At 38.9% G+C, this 20,694-nt stretch overlaps 1 protein-coding gene across 1 annotated transcript in view; it reads left to right on the top strand.

Moving 5' to 3' along the window:
* PKHD1 (PKHD1, fibrocystin/polyductin) overlaps nucleotides 1-20,694 on the top strand; it is a 492,125-nt gene that overhangs the window by 61,742 nt on the left and 409,689 nt on the right. Inside the window, exons 15-21 of the mRNA XM_027840287.1 lie at nucleotides 1,028-1,142; nucleotides 3,117-3,395; nucleotides 5,264-5,353; nucleotides 5,472-5,562; nucleotides 8,648-8,790; nucleotides 12,377-12,507; nucleotides 14,970-15,145. Coding sequence (XP_027696088.1) covers nucleotides 1,028-1,142; nucleotides 3,117-3,395; nucleotides 5,264-5,353; nucleotides 5,472-5,562; nucleotides 8,648-8,790; nucleotides 12,377-12,507; nucleotides 14,970-15,145 — 1,025 coding nt within the window. The remainder of the gene's footprint in view (nucleotides 1-1,027; nucleotides 1,143-3,116; nucleotides 3,396-5,263; nucleotides 5,354-5,471; nucleotides 5,563-8,647; nucleotides 8,791-12,376; nucleotides 12,508-14,969; nucleotides 15,146-20,694) is intronic.

Here is a 20,694-nt window from a genome sequence, read left to right as displayed (position 1 = left end):
CCCTCCCTACTTCATTTCATTTTCCATTTAGCTGTCAAAAGTACAGGTCTGACCATGTCACTCCCACTTCCCTCCCCACTCAGTCAGCTCTATTGCCTCCCTATAAACTCCAGGATTGAATAGAAAATGCTCTTTTTGGCATTCAAAGGCCTTCATAACTTGTCCCCACTCTCTACCCTTTCCAGTCTTCTTATACCTTATACAACTTTCCTCCCTCCCTCTTCCCCATGAACTCTGCACACTTCATATCCTGACTGATCATTTTCACTGGCTGTCTCCAATGCCTGGAAGGCTCATTTCTCTAGTTTCCTTCTAGTCTCAGTTAAAATCCCACCTTTCACAGGAAGTCTTTCCTGATCTCCCTTAATTCTAGCGTCTTCCTCTATTGATTATTTCCAACTTTTCCTGGATATAGATTGTTTGTACATAGTTGTATTTGTCTCCCCTATTAGACAGTGAGCTCTTGAGAAGAGGGACTGGTGTTTTGTTTTTTTTTTTGGTTTTGTTTTTGCATTTCATCACATCCTTAGTGCTTAGCTCAGTGCCTAGCACAGAGTAGGCACTTAATAAGTATTTATTGACTGATTATAAAAGAAGATTTGCTTTCAGGACAGAGGAGTACTGGTGGTGGGATGTGTCACTGTGACATAAAAACAAAAGGTAGCAATAGAACCTTCTTTTCTCTTCCTTTTTTCCTCCCTCCTTCCATTCCTTCCTTCCTTCCTTTCTTCCTTCTTTCTTTCTTTCTTTCTTTCTTTCTTTCTTTCTTTCTTTCTTTCTTTCTTTCTTTCTTTCTTTCTTTCTTTCTTTCTTTCTTTCTTTCGTTCTATCATGACTGCACTGGAGATTATTAGCCTAGTCCATTTCTACATGAATGATTTTTTAAGAGGACCCCAGTGAGGTGAGGCAGGAATAAAGTTTTTCTTTCTTATCACCATCAAGTAAAACAAGAGGAAAGAGACATTATATGTGACAGGCTTTGAGATTTGGCTTCTCCCATGACACTGGTGTTTCCTCTGCTTTCCAGGGCTCGGCTCAGTGGATTCTTTGTTGCCCCAGAGACAAATAACTACACTTTTTGGATCCAGGCAGATAGCCCAGCCTCTTTGTACTTCAGTCAATCAGAAGATCCAGGGACCAAGGTATCGTTCTCTTCATATGCCCTCTCTTCTTTCCTCCTGTCCCTACTAACCCATCACTACTCCTCAAAAAAGGCCATAAAACCATGGACTTCTGATGGTGGGATAGCTCAGTATAAATAATCCACTCCCAGATATTGGTTCAGAAAGAAAATTTTGGCAGCTCTCCCCCTCCTACACTACCCTTGTGCCCTAGGGATCTTGGAAGCCCTCTTTGGAAAGGTATTGCTTAGCCTCAAAGGATTAGAAATGGTGCCATCCAGAATAGAGGGAGAATCTTCAACAAAGGTTATGAGCAGGAATTCACTGTGTCATTGACAAAGGGTGTTTTTAGTTTTCTTTAGGTTTTGGTTTTGATTCAAAATTTTAATTTGATGCCATGGAAACAAAGCAATCTTTAAACTGATGTGATAGGAGTCGGGGGACCTGGGTTTGAATCCTGGCTGTGCCACTTTGTAATCTTTGACCTGATCTGTCCTTGGGCAGTTGACTTACTTCTTTAAGTCTCAGTTTACTCACTTATACAATAAGAAGGTTGGGCTAGATGACCTTTAAGGTCTCCTTTAGATATAAATCTATGATGCTTTGACTCTAGTCTCTTCCAAGACTTTGAAAGTCTCAGTCTAAAATTTTTGGTGGTTGGTTAGAGTGCCCTCATGTGTCTCTACCGTGTAATATATCCATCTATACAATTCACAATGGCATTTTTTTCTAGTCTTGCTTCCATTATATGAGTGAAGTTCTGAAGAGCAACATACAACTGTAGGACTACTCTGGGTCACCCAAACCAGCTGCTTGAATTCTTCATTTGATAGATCTAGGATAAGCCCAATTTTTCTTTTAGTCATGCTTGCAAACAAGGAAAGCCATCGCAGAGTCACAGAAGAGTTGGAAGGGACCTTAGAGGCTTCCTAATATAGCCCATTTGCTAATACAGCAAATGTTCATCTAGCCTTTTCTTGAAGACCGTGGGTGAGGAGCAAGCCATTCGGGAAGAACTGAGTTCAAATCCTCTCTCAGATGCTTACTAACTGTGTGACCCTGGGCAAGTCACTTGATCTCCTTGGCTTCAGTTTCTTCATCTATAAATTGAGGGGGTGAGACTCAAGGATTTCTACCTCTAGATCTATACTTTCCAGATGTAGTTACTCCTGGTTTTTTGGATAGCTCTAATTGATAGGAAAGTTTTCCTTACCCAGTTCTGTTTCCTTGTAACTTTGCACTTTGCTCATTTCTACCAAAATCTTGGAAAATGCTCAGGACAATGGAATGGAGCTAAGAATGATTGGGCTTTCCTGTAGCAAGGATCTGACCAGTGTGGCATTCTCTAGGAGATCCTGGGCTTCACCCATAATACACAGGAAGTAACGTCATCCTTGTCTTAGGGTCATAGCTGGAGAACCAGAACTTCACAGGTCAGCTAGTCCACACTTTTTATTTTATAGTTGGGGAAACAGGCCCCAATAGGCTAAGGGACTTGTCCAGCATCACATGGGATTACACATGGAGGCAGAAGGTACTTCAGAGGTCCTCTAGCCCAACTGCTTTATGTTAAAGATGGGAAAACAGATGGGGAAAAGGGGGTCCCAAAAAACCAAGGAAGTTGTCTGAAGTCATACAGGTAGTAAACGGTAGAGCTAGGACTTAAACTTGGGTTCTATGATTCCAGGCTCCTAGTTGAATATTCTTTACGTATCATAATAAAGTCATCTTTTGATTCTTCTTAGTGGTTTTCTTGGCATTCTAAGGGAAATGAAAAAGAGAGGAAGAGAGATATGGAGACACAAACCTATCTATGTTTCCCAGGGATGCCTGTGTCAAGCCTTTTATGGATGAATTATCTGGTTTTCTTGTCATTTTAAGGAGAGAACAGCCCAATTGTTCTTTAAGGGAGGTCTGGTTGCTTCCTGACTAGGGATGGGAGGAGAGACCTGAGAGCTCAAGAGTTTTCCTTTTGGGGTATTTATTTGGATACAGGTGAAAATAGCTTTCATTCAGGCTGGCATAGCTGACTGGTTTGATTCCTGGGAGACTAATGGGCATTTGGAGACCTGGCAACAGAAGTCCCCGAAGTTGGAATTGTTGGGTGGGGCAAAGTACTACCTGGAAGCCGAACACTATGGCACAACTCCCAGTCATGGGATGAGCGTTGGAGTCCAGATCCACAACACCTGGCTGAATCCTGATGTGGTAAACACCTACCGTCGGGAGAAACTCCAGATCCGAGCCAATGCTCAGAGGCTCCCAGAGATACAGGTCAGTTTTACCTTTGGTATCCATTGAGACTTGAGTCAGAGCAAGGGCCCACCTCTGGAAGTGGGGTTGCCATGGCCTAGTGGAAATGACATGAGACTGGAAGTCAGGAGACCTGGGCTTTAGTCCCATTCCTCATGCAGATTAGCTGTGTGACTTTGGGCAAATCATCTTCCCACCTTAAACTTCCATTTCCTGATTATGTAAGAGGAAAGCACCTGCTCTCCTCTTTAATTAATTATAATTAATGGTATTAAATAATTAAATCATCTATGAATTTAATTAATTATCCTTTACAGACCTGTTGTGAAAATAAATGGGATGATAGTTTTGAAAGTATCTTGCAAAAGTATTATTTCTGGGTGAGGTGCTGGCACAAGTCCATAATTCCAGCTACAAGAGAAGCTAAGGCTGGCAGATCTCCTGTACTCGGATATACTGAACTGCAGTGGTCTATATTGATCATGTGTTTGCACTAAATTCGTTATCAGTATGGTGAGCCTTATAGGATATTGGGGACTAGGGGAGGGGGCACCAGGTTGCCCAAAGAGGGGTAAATTGGCCTATGTTGGAAACAGAACAGGTGAAAGCTTCTAGGTAGATCAGTAGTGGTACTGTCCCCTGAGTAGCTTCTGAGCTTCTATTGTGAGCAAGATGAGGAGATACATGTGAAGAAAGAAGGGAAGAAGGAGGGAAAGAGAGAAAGAGAGAGAGAAAACAAGAAGAAGAAGGAGGAGGAGGAAGAGGAAGAGGAGGAGAAGGAAGGGAGGGAGGAAGAAAGGAAATAAAAAAGAAAGCAAGGAAGAAGGAAGGAAGGAAGGAAAGAAAAAGTATTATTTATATGATCATTGTACTGTTTTGCTTGGCTTCTCTTGGTTTTAAGACTAAATTCTGGGTAAACCTTGTCCTGGATATTCATTGCTTTCACTGAATAAAGGTAGAGGTCTGGAACTCATCACCCATTATTTCCCTTGATCAGTAGCCACTCCTTTCTGGCTGGACCCAGATCCTGTGTCCCCTAGTTCTCTTGGCTTGTCCCCATCTCTTAAAAGGCAAAGGATAATGGTGCTTTCATTCTATAGAAAATAATTCAGTATATAAATTACTCACATTCATCTTACAGGATTTGTTTTCTCATATGTTAAATGAAAGTATTGGATTTGATTTATTCTAAGGTACTTTCTGGCCCCAAATCTATGACCTAGAATATTGCTGTTTTAACAAAGGAGATTGCCATGGAGAAAGAACATCTATTTAGCAATATTTAAAGACGTCTTTGAATAATATCATTTGAACTCAACACTCTCGAGACAAGACACATAAAATATAAAGACAGACTCATATGTTCATGGCAAGAAAGGCATTTACTAAATGAATGAAAGCCAAACTCTCCCCTTTTTGTTGTTGTTTGGTCCTTTCAATCATGTCTGATTCTTCATGACTCTCTTTTTTTTTTTTTGGCAAAGATACCAGAGTGGTTTGTCAGTTTTTTTCTTCAGCTCATTTTACAGGTGAGGAAACCGAGGCCAACAGGGTTAAGTGACTTGCCCAGGGTCACCCAGCTAGTAAGTGTTTGAGGCCAGATTTGGACTAATGAAGATGAGCCTTCCTGACTCCAGGCCAGGCTATACACTGCACCACCCAGCTGCTAAAAACTGCCCTTAGTTTCTAATTGGTGGTTGAATTTTAAATATTGAAATTCAATTCAATTCAATTCAATGAATCCTTATTGAGTGTTTATAGTGTGCTGGGAAATGGACTACTAGGCAATGGGGAGCATCGAAATAATATCTGCTGAAAAGGAAATGATAAAGGTGAAATCGATTTGAATTAGTCTGAATTATTTCTTCTTGTCTGTCTTGCACTTTCAGATGCTGAATGTGACTGGCACAGGAAAATTTTGTCTCACCTGGGATGGTGTCTCCAGCCAGCCGGTAACTGTAAATGCCACCGCTGCTCAGGTGTGGGCCTACTCTTCCTCCATGTCACTGGAGCCTTCCTCAATTGCACATACATGGCAGATTTTCTGCTGATTTTTCTTTTTACAGTAATCATTCCATGTATTTTTCTTTTTGACAGATCCAAACAGCGATAGAGGAACTGCTTACAGTAAAATGCAGACTGGAACCACTTTCAGCTCAAATTCTTCTCCATTTTGGATTTGAACAAGGTGCTGTCTTGGCTTTGGTGAATTATGAGCCTTTTGCACTTCAATTCCCTCTTTCTAGTTCTGTAAAATTATAGGCATAATACTTATCTCCCTTTGAGGATGCTGAGAAATGTCAATGAATGTATCAGGCCAAAAGTATTGCAATGAGAAGTTGCTAATGGAGAGGAGGTGTTATATTTTTAAAAAGAAAAGTTGTTTGTTGTCCCTTCATCCTTGAGAAGGTAAAACACTGCAGACCAAGAGAAAGGACAAAGAATAAGTATAGGAAGCTGTGAACCTTTAGGCTCCTTAGATTTGTGCCTTGTAAAAAGAAAAGTGCTGTAGGAGGAAACAATCATAATCAATTATCATATTGCGTGGGTTCTGGGGTTGTATTTTTTTTTAAACAAGTAAGAAAGTGGTTTCTAAACTTTGTATTTGGAAATGATAACTAAGTCATTGACCTGCCCTTTTAATTGTAACAAATTCTCTAGAATCATGCCCCCGACTTGCACTCAAATTGGTGGACTAGGTCCCCAGAGCATGGCTAATCTTGAGGGTTCTAGGCATGACCTTAAGGGGCTGGAATTTCTATGCTGGTGTTCATTAATTCCCACAGGTGTCCTCATTATCAATAAGCCACTTGAACTCTATTAGCTTATAGAAAAAGGATTTGCTGAGCAAATACAGCTAGAATAGTTGTCACAAAACAATGCCCTTTGAACCAGAGGCACACTCTTCCTTTGAACAAAATCCCTGGGAGAGTGGGCACAAGATGAAAGTATAAATGTAAAGAGTCACACATGTAGAGAATGCACAGACCCAAAAGGTGCCTCTAAACTTCTGCCCCTGCCAATCTTTATGTCCCTTTGTGGACATCTCATGCAATTCATCCCTAAGTGCAACTCTCTTTTGGGTTTCATGAATCAGGCATAGTTCACTTAACCCTGTCATGAGGGATCACAGTCCCTGAAACTATAACATCTTTGGGTGGCTTTTCCAATGAAAAACATCTTTTACCCATCTGTGGGTACTTCATTTGTTATTGGCTACTATCACTCTGGTATTACAGGTTATTTATTATTATTATTGCTTCTGGAAGACTCTACCAGTGATTGATTCTGGTTCCTGCTGGATCCCCTGATGACTCAGAGAAGTCTTCCAAACCCACATGGTTGCCTGGACATTTTCCTCTCAGAATAATCATTCACCTAGGAAATAATATACAACTTAACTGTTGCATATAGCACCTTAACTGTGAGCACGTGGTACTTCTGCCTTCCCCCTCCCCTTAATATCAGGAAATAATAATAACACAAATTCTGCCATTACCACTTACTAGATTGTGACCAGGGGCAAATCATTTAACTAAGTCTTTAAAAGATATACGCCTACTGTATGGGGATGTTGTAAAATCCAATTAAGATAACATACTCAGAGTACTTTGCAGTCTTTCAAGCAATATTTAAATGTTAGTTATCATATACATGTATATATATATATATAGTCTATATAGTCTTAATATATGTCCTTATAGATCCCTTGAAAGTTTGCAAACTATTCTGCATATGTTATCTCAATTGAACGATATATAGATGTTAACTATTACATGCATATTGTTGTGGTATTATAGATCCTCATATGTGAGTTTAAAATTTTGCAAAGTACTCTGTATATATTATTTCAATTGGACTAATAATAGCAATCCCAGAAGAAAGGCACTCTGGACATTGTTAACCTTGTTTTACAGATGAGGTTAAGTGACTTGCCCAGGGTCACACAGCTGGTAAATGTTTGAGGCAGGATTTGAACTCGTGAAGATGAATCTTCCTGATTCCCAGGCCAGTGCTCTATTCACTAGGCCACCTAGTTGACCTATCATCCACATAAAGATTTAACATAATCAAACTCAAATTTGACTTTTGTGTATATCTTATGAAACAAATATGATTTATTTGTATTTACTGTCACTTGGAGTGAATTCACCATATTGGTTTCACTTTTATAGCCTTATATTTGAACTTATTTTTGTTGAATAAAGTGGATCTTTTCCCATGAGTATTGTACTTTAAAATATTGAGTAATTTTGGCCCCTCCTTTGCCACCAAATCCACTTCCAGGGCAAGCCCTTTGGAAAGTATTGAACTATGTTGTTCAACAAACTTTTATTACATGAGTGTATTGTGTTAGGCATTCTATATATAGAGATGAAACAGAATTTGGTCACTGCTCTCAAGGGGCTGATATTCTTTTTTTTTTTTGGCTAGGCAATGGGGTTAAGTGACTTGCCCCAGGGTCACACAGCTAGTAAGTGTTATGTGTCTGAGGTTGGATTTGAACTCAGGTCCTCTTGACTCTAGGGCCAGTGCTCTATCCACTGTGCCACCTAGCTGCCCCAAGGGACTGATATTCTAATAGGGAATATTATACAAGGGTGTACTGGAGCAAGCTCAAAATAGCTCAGGAGAGGCAGTTGTTAAATTTTCAGCATATGCATTTGCTGTTGTTCAGTTGTGTCCAACTTCTTGTGACCCTGTTTGGGGTTTTCTTGACAAAGATACTGGAGTGGTTTGCCATTTCCTTCTCCAGCTCATTTTACAGATGAGGAACTGAGGCAAACAGGGTGAAGTGACTTGCCCAGGGTCACACAGGTAGTAAGTTCCTGAGGCCAGATTTGAACTCAGGAAGATGAGTCTTTCTGACTCCAGGCCCAGCATTCTATCTATTGCAACACCTAGCTGCCCTTCGTAAGCTTTTACACCTCAGAAATTGGCAAATGTTACAGATCAGGTCTTGGTTTATTGTTTTGTTGATTATCTAGACTTAAGAAAGTGAAGGAGAAAATGTTAATGCACAAATTAAAATTAAATGTTGTGGGACTATGTAATATAGAAATAAATAAGTATGGTATAAGATAGAGTACGAATATAAAGGAGAAATTCTTTAAAAATTCTAAGTAAATTTGATGAGTGAGAAAACACTTTTGAATTTGAAAATATATTCTATTTTTTTTTCTAACATGTTCCCACTCATCCTTCTGGTCTTCTCTGACTACTTCTTTCTCTTTAACCTCACCCATCTTTCTTGGTATCATGACTACCACCAGGTCTACAGGATTCTGGTCCTGATGGGGACCTCAGCAGTGGGACTGAGCCCTTCTGTGGAAGGTTCAGCATCCACCAGCCTCAATACCTTGTCAGAACATCAGAAGCCATGCGGATGAGATATCAGCTTGATCAATATACACATGTAAGTCATAGCACAATTTCTATTTCAGGCTTCTTCTCACCTCTCCCTGAAAAAAAATCCATGTGAAGAAGTCACCAGAATAGACATTATTTCCCTGGTTGGGGGGGGAAACTGAGGCACAAAGTAATTATTGCTAAGATTTTTTTGGCAATAGTAAGATCCAGCTTACTTGACTATTATCTTAGAGCTGTGAACAAAGTACGATCATGGAATCGTTGATTACCATGCTCTGAACTCGGAGTCAGGAGATACTTGGGTTTAAATCCTATCTCTGACCCTTAATAACTGTGTGACCATGGAAAATTTACTTAACTCTTTCAACTTCAATTTTAACTTATAGGATGGTGGTTCCCAAAGCTTTGTTGTTCTCCAAACTCCTTTCAACAGCCACAACAACAAAAATGTGTTGTGAATGCCCTGAGTAATTTAATATTACTGGCAATATTCTTTTAGATTTGTTCATTAAGTTCTTGCAGTAAGAGCAATGATAACTTTTGCCATTAGGGTTTGATTTGATTGCTGCATGAACACTAACATCATGATTGTGACAGTTTCAAATTGTTGCAGAAATGAACATGCACATACTCATTGCCATGGAGGAAAAATATATTTGTAACATAACTGGGGATTTTTTTTTTTTTTTTTTACTGATTAAGGTACCATCAGTGAGTTTTTAGCACAAACTTTTGGGACCATCATTGCAAACCTCTTATACATAGGACAATAGGTTCATAGAACTAGATTTAGAGAGGGCTATAAGGGCTATCTTGTCCAAACCCCTCATTTGATGGACGAGGGAACTGAGTTTTAAGGAGGCTCAGCAACTTGCCTAAGGTCACCCAAGTAGTAAGCTTAATTTTCTCATCTCTAAAATGGGAATAATAATATTTGCCTCAAGGGATTCTCGTGAGAATCAAATGAAATAGTATTGAGTGCTTTTCTATATCTTAATGTGCCATGTAAATACCAGTTTTTATTATGATAAGCATAATCACTATCGTAACTAGTAAACCATAGGATTATAGATTTAGAGTGGGAAAGGACCTTAGAGGTATTTTTTTTGTCCAAACTCCTCATTTTACAGATTAGGAAACTGAGGCCCAGAAAAATTAAGTTTATAATAATACAATTTTTATATAATTTATAACATGTTATATATTATAATAGAAATAAATATATACTATTATGTATTAAATATATTACATATAATAAAATAAGATAATATATAATATATGTGAATATATACCATAATATATGCAATATGTGATGTATTTATATAATGTATAACATGTATAATTTATCATAATAATATAATTTATAGTAATATAATTAAATTAAGTTTATAACTTCACCCAAAGTTTATGGAGGTAGTGTCAGAGTCCAGATTCAAACCCAAGTCCTCTGACTCCAAACGCAGCACTCCTTCCATGGTCCCATACTACCTCCCTCCTTCCTGTGGAAGTTTATATATTCCTCAATACTTTCTCTTATTACATTGTCAGCAGCTCTTGGGGGTGGAAATAACGCCATTGCCCTTGCAACCCTTAATTTTTTGGTCCAAGAACTTAGATCTTCACAAAAGAAAGATGAGTCTTTTGGAAGAAGATGAATGCAGACCACATCTTGTCTTGGTTAAAGAGTGTATAGGAGTAATATCTAGTCCCTGGGTTGTTTGGGTTCTATTATGACTTTCTGAGTTGAGACTTTTTTTTTTTTTATTATTTATTGATTGTTTTTCAGCAATTGACACTTTTGATCTTTGACACCTCTTTTCATCCTCAATAATCAACTTATCCCTAACTAATAATTCTCCCTCCAAAATGTGTGATTTGCCCATGTCTCTGCATTCTAACAGTTACCTCACAAGTTTTGGTCCTAACTGCCTCATGCCCTGATTAATACAACGGCCTTTCCTGCCTCTAGTCTCCTCTCCTGCTACTTCTTCCTCCCTTAATCCACTCTAGATAGATAGATCAGACAGACATAGTTACAAATATATACAATCCAATAACCAGGTCCAATAAACATTTATCGGGTACCTACTATATGCCACGCATTGTGTTAAGTAATGAGGATAAAATTAATAAAAAGAAAGACAGTCCTTCCTTCCAAGGAGCTTACAGTCTAATGGGGGAGATAATACACTAGGTGGCATAGTGGACAGAGTGCTGGCCTTGGAGTCAGAAAGACTCTTCTTCCTGAATTCAAATCTGGCCTCAGATGCTTAGTAGCTATGTGACCCTGGGCAAGTCACTTAATCTTGTTTGCCTCAGTTTCCTCATCTGTCAGATGAGCTGGAGAAGGAAATGACAAACCACTTCAGTATTTCTGCCAAGAAAACTCCAAATGGGGTCATGAACAGTTGGACGTGACTGAAAAACAACTGAACAACAAAATACACAAAAGGAAGCAGGAAAGGGGGTGGGGTGAGACACCAGGGTGTACCCAGCAAGGCATTTGGGAGGAGCTTAGCACTCTGCCCTCTAGCCCTCTAGTCAGAGGGGAGAGGTGATTGAAGGAGGTGTCAATCAAAGCTTGAGTTAGCAGCACAGTGGTAAATGTAGAAATGATGAGCTTATTCTGGGTGGGGCATCTTATTCTGTGGAGCTGAAACCAGGCAGAGTAGTAGATATAAAGTGGAGTGAGTGTGTGCCTAACATTGTAGATAATGCCTGGGGGACTCTGGGCAAGTCACTTAACCTTTCAGTAATCTAGGCAACTCAACTCTAAGTTTCAGAAAAACTAGTAGCTCTCAAATTTTTTAGTAAAGTTCTTAAAAATGATTAAGGACCTCAAAGAACTTTTGTTTATATGAGTAGTAACTGTTGATACTTACTTTATTAGCAACTACCATGTCTTTGTATTATTATGAAAATAGTTGTGGACTGCACCTCTCCCCCAAATGAGCTTGGAGCCCCAGAGGACCCAGGACCATACTGTGAAAACTGCCGCTCTATACCAATGAAATCATTGGTTCTGCCCCCATCCAGTTAACTGCTGTAATGCATTGACCTTGTCATCATGAAATGAGTTCAAATCCAGCTTCAGACACTTACTAGCTCTGTGACCCTGGGCAAGTCACTTAATTTCTCTGAACCTCAGTTTTCCCATATGTAAAATAATGATAAAAATAGCACTTACCTCATAAAGTTATTGTGAAGATCAAATAAGAACATAAGGTATTTTGCAAGCCTTAAAGTGTTATATAATGGCTGGTTATTAATATTATTATCCTTATTCCTTCTATATTTATATCACCCCTAGAATTCTTTCCATCTCTCTCTCTCTCTATCTATCTATCTATCTACTTATTTACCTACCTACCTATCTCTTTCTATTTTTTCTATACATCTACTTATCTACCTATCTCTATATCTCTCTCTACCTACATATTTACCTACCTACCTCTTCATGTCTGTCTATCTATCTATCTATCTATCTATCTATCTATCTATCTATCTATCTATCTATCTCTATCCCTTGATGTTTAGTGCAGTATTAGTCAAATACTAGATGTTCAGTAAATACTTGATAAATGATTGTTGCTTGAACTAATCAACATTTCCATGTTGAATTCTATCTCTAGCTGTGCTTTGCATATAAAGGTCATATGAATGATACCATGATCATCTCAGTATCCTTCACAAGTACATTTCATAAGATTGTAAAGAAGAAGATTGCCTGTGGATGGAATCCAGAGCAGCTGAGGACTGAAAGGTACTTAATTTGAAAAAGAAGTTCTGTTTGAATTCAGAGAGTTGGGGTTCGTGTTTCCTTAGGACCAGGTTAACAATATACCTGGGGTAACAACTGTTTATAATGTCTGATTATATTTTCGGCATTATGATCCCATAATCCATTATAATCAGTAGAGGGTCAAAATAAGAGAAATTAATTACTATTAATAATAATAGTTAACAAATTTAAATCTTGAGACTGAGTATTCTTCCTAGAGGATGACATCATTTCTTATATACATGGAACCATAGAATGTTAGTGCTAGATAAGATCCTAGGAGTGATTGATTCAAACTCCATTTTATAGATAAGGAAAATGAAGTCAGATAGGACCCTCCCCAGGGTTACATAGTGAGTTGGTGACAGAATAAAGTTGAGAATCCAAAGCAGTGAGTCTCTACCCCTTATAGTAATCATGGGTATGGCTATGACATAAATGATATCAGTCATGGTCGGCATTTCCATAGCATTGACCTGCTTTACCTTCCTATAGTCTTTCTCTTATCTAATTCAGACTCACACAATTGACAAATTTATTTTCCTAATGCGCAAGCCTGACCATGTTATTCCTCTGCTCAAAAAACTCCAGTGGCTCCTAGTTGCCTCCAGGATGGAGTAAAAATTTCTCAAACGTTTAAAGTCCTTGACAATGTCTCCAGCCTTACTTTCCAAGATTATTATACAATAATCTCTTTCATGAACTCTACTTTTTAACCAGACTTGCCTGTTCACTGAACATAGGGATTCATCTCCCATCTCCTTGACTTTGTATAGGCTGTCCTCCTATTCCTCAGCACACTTGGTGGAAAGCATTCTCTCCTCACCTCTGCCTCCTAGAATCTCTTTATTCATTTTTCCAATTGTGTCCAACTCTTTGTGACCCTATTTGGGATTTTCTTGGCAGAGATACTGGAGCGGTTTGCCATTTCCTTCTCCAGCTCATTTTGCAAATGAGGAAACTGAGGCAAACAAGATTAAATGACTTGCTCAGGGTCACATAGCTAGTGAGTGTCTGAGGTCAGATTTGAACTTAGGAAGATGAGTCTTTTTGACTCCAGGTCTGGAACTCTATCCACTGCACCAACTAGTTGCCCCCAGAATCTCTAGCTTTGTCAAAAGCTTAGCTCAACTACTATGAGATCTTTCCCAATCCCTCCCAGTTGGTAGTGCTTTCATCCTCCTTTCACTTTGCATTTACTTTGTAGATATTTTACATAGGATCATAAGACAATAGAATTTAAATTTAGAATTGGATGAAAATGTAGAGGTCATTTAGTTCAACTCTTTCATTTTAAAGATGACAAAACCAAGGCCCTGATTAGGGAGATGACTTCCTCAAGATCACACAGGTAGTAAATAAAAGAGCCAAAATGTGATCCAAGGCCCTCTGACTCCAAATAATATTTTCCCAAATAGCATGTGAGCTTCTTGAGGGCAAGGATTGTTTTGGCCTTTGCATCTCCAGAACCTAGTACAGTGCTCAGTACATATAAGATGCTTAATAAATGCTTGCTTGATTAATTTTTTGTAACATTCACAGAGGAGTGCAATAGAGAGGCAGGCACAAGTGCCCATGGTAAACTATTATCCAAAGAAGAATTAGGAGTCTGAGATGAAGAGTATTTCACATATCATGGTAGGCTGGGACCTTGTAATGCTTATTTATGTTCTCTTATAGTATGTAGCATGAAGTCATTTGCTCTTTTGTTTCAGGCATGAATCAATAATTGTTAACTTAAGAGAGTACTTAAGTGGCATCTCATCAAAGAACTATGCTTTTCTTTCCATTCATTCTAATGTAAAATTTCTTAATCTTTTTTGTGTCATGGACTCCTTTGGCAGTCTGGTGATGGCTATGAACCCCTCCTCAAAATGTTTTTTTTTTTTAAAATTCATAATAGTATGAAATGCCAAATTTCCAGTCATGTCAGTGAAAATAAAGATATGTTTTTTCTCCTCATCCAAGTTCACAGATACCCTTTGAAATATATTCATGGAGGGGCAGCTAGCTGGCACAGTGGATAGAGCACTGGCCCTAGAGTCAAGAGGACCTGAGTTCAAATCTGTTCTCAGATCAGTCACTTGACACTAGCTGTGTGACCCTGGGCAAGTCACTTAACTCCAATTGCTTTGCCCAAAACAAAAGAAATATATTCGTGGACCCATTGCAGATCCATGGACCCCAGGTTAAGAACCTTTGCTAGAGTAAGACTTTTTTTTTCCCCTAGTGGTGAATAATTTGGTAAGTTAACTCATGTCGGGGATCTTTTTCCCATCCAAGTAATCTGGTGACTGAAAGTTTCTGAGAATTACTACTTAAATCCCACCTTCTCAAACTCAGTATCCCCATTCCCAAAAAAGAGGGGTTTCTAAGTGACCCTTCAGGCCACCTCTGCTACTTATCAGGTGAGGTCAACTTTCACCCTGTCTGTTGTTTTTCAGCTGGAAGTTTGTCTGTCAGGACCTCTGGGAGTCATGTGTGCGTCACTCTGAGGGCCTCAACCACCATCTGGCCAACTCCCCTGTGCTGGTGCATCAGATTGATGTGTTTCCCCAAGTCATTGAGAAGAGCCAGTTCTACATAGATGAAATTATTGTTGCAGATAGAAATTTAGCAGGTGATTATCTAATTCCTGCCTCTTTCCCTCTCTGTCAAACACTTTTCTCTGCCTTCCTTGTTATTGGTTACTTTCTTTTCTTTTCCTTTTATGATTTATTTTGGTAGAGAAGATCCCACCCAACAAACACAAATTACTTCCTCTTCCTAAAGTACATGCCCTAAAAAAGTTAAATAAAATTACCTAAAAGAGTGATTACAACTGATGGTACAGGTCACTTTAATGGTCTCCCACAGAAAGAGGAATGAACTTGACATTATAAAACCTGAATTTGAATCCATCTGTCATTTACTACCTGTGTGGTCTTGGACAAATTACAACCTCTCTGTGCCTCAATTTCCTCAACTGAAAAATAAGGTGTTTGGACTAGATGATGACTAAGGTTCCTTCCAGTTTAGATCTATGGCATTATCATGAATCTTGTACTTTACAGTTTAAAAGAAAAGAAAGGTATATGCTTTATAATGGTTATGGCAGCTAGATGGTACAGTAGATAGAGCACTGGACTTGGAATCAGGAAGGCTCATGTTCAGTTTTTCAATTCCAGCCTCAGATACTTACTAGCTATGTGACCCTGGGCAAGTCGTTTACCCCTGATGACCTCAGTTTTCTCATCTATAAAGTGAGCTGGAGAAGGAAATGGTAAACCATGATTGAACAACAAAGTGGTGAGAGAATACAGGTTCCCTATTTTGTCTTCCCTTGACCCTTGTCCTTGTTACTTCTAAGAAAGTATTATAAAGGCAGCATGGCGTAATGGATAGAATGTCAGGCTTAGAGTTCGAGTACCACTTTTGACATTTCTTAGCTGCATGCTTTAAGCAGCCCTTTACTACTACAGTATTGAGCAAATTAAGTAAAATCATTAAAGCTGTTGACTTATAGTAAACACTACAACTTTTTACATCTTAAAAACAAAAACTTTTACTATGCAATATGCCAGCATTTTGCTTTAATCACTTATTTTCCAGATTTGGCATTGAGTTAACAAGATTTTGAAACCTTTATTTAATTCTTCACCCATAAAACTAAACCTTAATTCAATTGGATATGAAAAGTACCTTTGATTAACAGTCCAGTTTCTCAGGTCTAGTCTTGATTATATTTTCTTTGCTCTCTAAATGTTGTCTAGTTTGTAGGCCATCAAATCATACTTGTCTCCTCTTGGGTAAACTTCTCAGCCTTTCATGACATGTGGAATGGTACATGGTTAAGTCACAACATTCCATCTCCATTTGGGAATTTCTGTAATTCTATAAATTCTGCTTGTTGGTGTACCAACAGATTTCTCAGAGTTCATCATTTGCTCAATAGGGATTGGTCTTGCAACTCTACTGGAAGTAAAACATCCTTAAAACATTTTTTTGGTGGGTGTTTTACAGTAGATGCCCCCATCTTACAAGCTTACCTGCATTTCTCCTAACAATGGAACTTTGAATGAAAAAGTAAGTTTCATCCAAAAACATTGCTTTCCCCCCAATATTTAGTATTCCAGTCTTTGCATTGGCTTGCATATTACAAGCATTTTTTTTTTTAATGTAAAGATTGGCAACTATTTTTTCCCTCTGGTCTTCTTGCTTTTTTTTTTTTTCTTTTTTCCAACTTCAGAAATCCTATGTTATACTCTAAGTTAAGAAAGCACTTTACATGTGCTATTTCACTTGATCTTCACAATAGCCCTGGGAGTTAAGTGTTATCAAGATCCCTATTTTACAGATGAGTAAACTGAAGCTGAGAGAGGTTAAGTGCATTGCCCAAGGTCATGCAACTATTAAGTGTCTAAGGAAGGATTTGAACTCAGGTCTTCCTGATCACTCTAAGTTTACTACTCTATCCACTCTACCTGTTTGTTTTCTGAGGATTAAGATATTTTGTAGCAATACTTTATCATCTCTTTAGCACTATGTTTTGTTTTTTGGCCGCCATTTCTCTTGCCATTTGGTGTGAATGATGCTGTTTCATTATAGGCTTGAATGATCCTTGAAGCTTTTGACTTTCTCACACCATTGCTATTGTATCTCTAACAGTTATTGAATTGTGCTCTTAAGGAGATACATTTGCACATTTCCTTGCTCTAATATTAATTCTTATAAACCCCGTAACACAAGCACAACAAAAGAAAGAAATGAAACGTGTTTGTCATGAAATCAAGCACTCAACTGATGGAGAACTAGCTAAAAGTGGGGAAACCAGCTCAATTCAACCTCACATACTCAAGTTCTTACTTCTGAGTCAACTTATTGTCAGTAGAAACACATGAACATGACTATTGCTATCATAAAATAAAGCTTATCAAAATTATTGTTTTTTTCCCCAAGGAATATGCACCCTACGTCCTAGGAAATTGTGATGTACACCTTAGCTCCCAAACTGCAACTCAATTCTTTTTGGTGAATTGGTGGAAGTCCTGTATCAAGAGCTCCCTATACTCATAAAATCACAGATGCTTTCCATATTCCCATAAGAAAATATTAGGACTGAACAGTAAGGATGAAATACCTTTCATCTATCCTTTGCCATTTTCTGTTTTTCTGTATCTGCCTTAGTCTTTGTGTTTATCAGGCAAATGAATTTTGGTTATCAAAGATGGGAAAGTTCCCCTTGTGATTGGCAGGTTAATCCATCTCTACAAAACATTTGTTATACTTAAGTAGATTGCTAAATGTTAAATGAGGGCTATCTAAAAGTGAAATGGCTGCCTCTGGAGGTGGTGAGCATCCCCTCATTGGAGGTTTTTGAGCAGAGGCTGGATGGCCACTTTTCAGATGTGTTACAGTTGAAGCAGCCAGGTGGCACAGTGGATAGAGTGTTGGGCCTGGAATCAGAAAGATTCATCTTCCTGAGTTCAAATCTTACCTCAGACACTTACTAGCTGTGTGACCCTGAGCAAGTCACTAACCCTATTTGCCTTAGTTCTTCATCTGTAAAATGAGTTGGAGAAGGAAATGATAAACCACTCCAGGGTCTTTGCCAAGAAACCCCCAAATGGGGTCACAAAAGTCAGACATGACTGAAACGACTGAATAACACAGTTGGGATTCCTCATCCAGTATGGGTTGGGCAAGGTGGAATTTTATGACTAAATTTTATGATTCTGATTCTGTAAATAGAATCTAAGGAGACTAAGCCCCATAAAATGGCCGAGGATCTCATTCAGACACAATGGAGAGCTTAAAGGGTGAGTGTATACTGTGGGGAAGTTGACTGATGTCCCTTTTCTGTACTTTTCCAAATTTTGCCCATCATTCAAGGACCAAATTATAGCTCACCTCCTCTATGAAGTCTGATTACACTACCTTTCAATAATCTATTCCTACTTGTTCACTTTCCCATAACTGACAGTCACAGCTTATAGTGAGGGAATTGTCTGCAACCAGGCAACTAATCAACCAATAAGCATTTATTTATAAGAGCCTGTTATAGAGCAGGCATTTTGCTAGGTGGTGGTGATACAAAGAAATTTAGTCAGTAAACAACATTTATTAAATATTTGTTATGTGATAGGCTTTGCTAAATGTTGGGGATACAAAGAGAGGCAAAATTATTGTTCCTTCCCTCAAGGACCTCTTACTTTAATGGAGAAGACAATATACAAATAATTATCTACATAGAAGATAAATACAGAAGATATGGATGGTAATCTCAGAGGGAGGACACAAGTGGATGGGGGTGGGAAAACTACTGTCAAAGGTAAGATTTGAGTGAGTCTTAAAGGAAGCCAGAAGCCAGAAATGAAAGATTCCATGTCCTCAAATAATTTATTGTCTATGTTGGGAGACAACACATACATATATAAGAATATATAAAATAAATGTAAGTGTTTTCTTTGGGGAAGGGGTGGTAGGACAAGGCACTTGCAGCTGGAAGGAAATCAGAAAAGGTTTTGTGTAGGAGAACATACCTGAAATGAATTTTGAAGGAAGCTAAGGATGCTTAGAGATGAAGTACATTCTAGGCAAAAGGGACAGTTGGTAGAAAGACATGGAGACAGCAGATCTGGTGTGCCATTTGTGAGAACCAGGGAGACAACTCTTTTGGTTAAAGTGAAAAGAGAGGTTTTGAAAGAGTACGGGAGAGAGGCGGAGCCAAGATGGCGGAGGGAAAGCAGTGACTTGCTGGAGCTCTCCCCACAAACCCCTCCAAATACCTATAAAAAATGGCTCCAAACAAATTCTAAAGCAGCAGAACCCACAAAAAAACAGAATGAAACAAATTTCTGGCCAAAGACAGCCTGGATGGTTGATCAGACAGGTATATCACGCCAGGCTGGGAGAGGAGCGCAGTGCAGAGTGGGCGTGGGCACGCAGACTGCAGCAACCCTAGAGCAGGCCTCAGAGGGCTGAATCGCAGGCAGCTGTGGTGGTTTCCAGACTTCTCAACCCAAGAACACCAAAGACAACTTGGAAGGTCAGTGGGAAAAGTCTGTGACTGCGATGAGAGAAGGAGCTAGGTCTCAGCCACCCCTGGGGGCCGCGGCTGTTCCCTGAGCTTCCGGCCTGAGGGGGAATCAAGTGGCTGATCAGAGTGGGATTGCAGGAATCTCTTTGCCAGTGCTGAGGCAGGAATTTCTTGCTTTACCAGTGCTTGGATCTGGGTCACAGTTCTGAGGGGCGGTCCTAGGGTGAGGAGGAATGCTGGTGTGGTGAAGCTTCTTGTAGCGGTGGAGAGAAAACATCTCACCCCTTATCATAGCACCTTGGAAGAACTGAAAATTTTCAGGTCCCTAGAAGTATCTCTGAAAACAGCTGTACAAACCCCTGAAACTTGGGACAGCACATTCTCCACATTGGAAGCAGACTTTTACCTTACCAAAGAGTTTAACACTCAAGTAATTGGCCGGGATCATGAGTAAGCAGTACAAAAAAGAGTCAGACTATATTATCTTACTTTGGAGACAAAAAAGATCAAAATGTACATCCAGAAGAAGACAACGAAGCCAATGAATCAGTCCCAGGCCTTGGAAGAGCTCAAAAGGGATTTTGAGAAGCAAGTAAGAGAAGTAGAGGAAACTGAGAGTTTTGCAAGAAAATCATGAAAAACAAGTCAACAGCTTGCTAAAGGAGACCCAAAAAAATACTGAAGAAAATAACACCTTAAAAAATAGCCTAACCCAAATGGCAAAAGAGGTCCAAAAAGCCAATGAGGAGAAGAATGCCCTAAAAAACAAAATTGGCCAAATGGAAAAGGAAGTCCAAAAGCTTACTGAAGAAAATACTTCCTTAAAAATTAGAATAGAGCAATTGGAAGCTAGTGACTTTATCAGAAATCAAGACACTGTAAAACAAATTCAAAAGAACGAAAAATTAGAAAACAATGTGAAATATCTCATTGGAAAAACAACTGACCTGGAAAATAAATCCAGGAGAGAGAATTTAAAAATTATTGGACTATCTGAAAGCCATAATCAAAAAAAGAGCCTAGGCATCATCTTTCAAGAAATTATCCATGAAAACTGCCCTGATATTTTAGAACCAGAGGGCAAAATAGAAATTGAAAGAATCCGCCGATCACTGCCTGAAAGAGATCCCCAAAGGAAAACTCCTAGGAAT

The sequence above is a fragment of the Vombatus ursinus genome, unplaced genomic scaffold (assembly GCF_900497805.2).
Source record: "Vombatus ursinus unplaced genomic scaffold, bare-nosed wombat genome assembly UNPS02004698.1, whole genome shotgun sequence".
Classification (NCBI taxonomy): domain Eukaryota; kingdom Metazoa; phylum Chordata; class Mammalia; order Diprotodontia; family Vombatidae; genus Vombatus; species Vombatus ursinus.
Note: the sequence above shows the minus strand (reverse complement) of the source record. Positions and strands in the feature narration are given on the sequence as shown.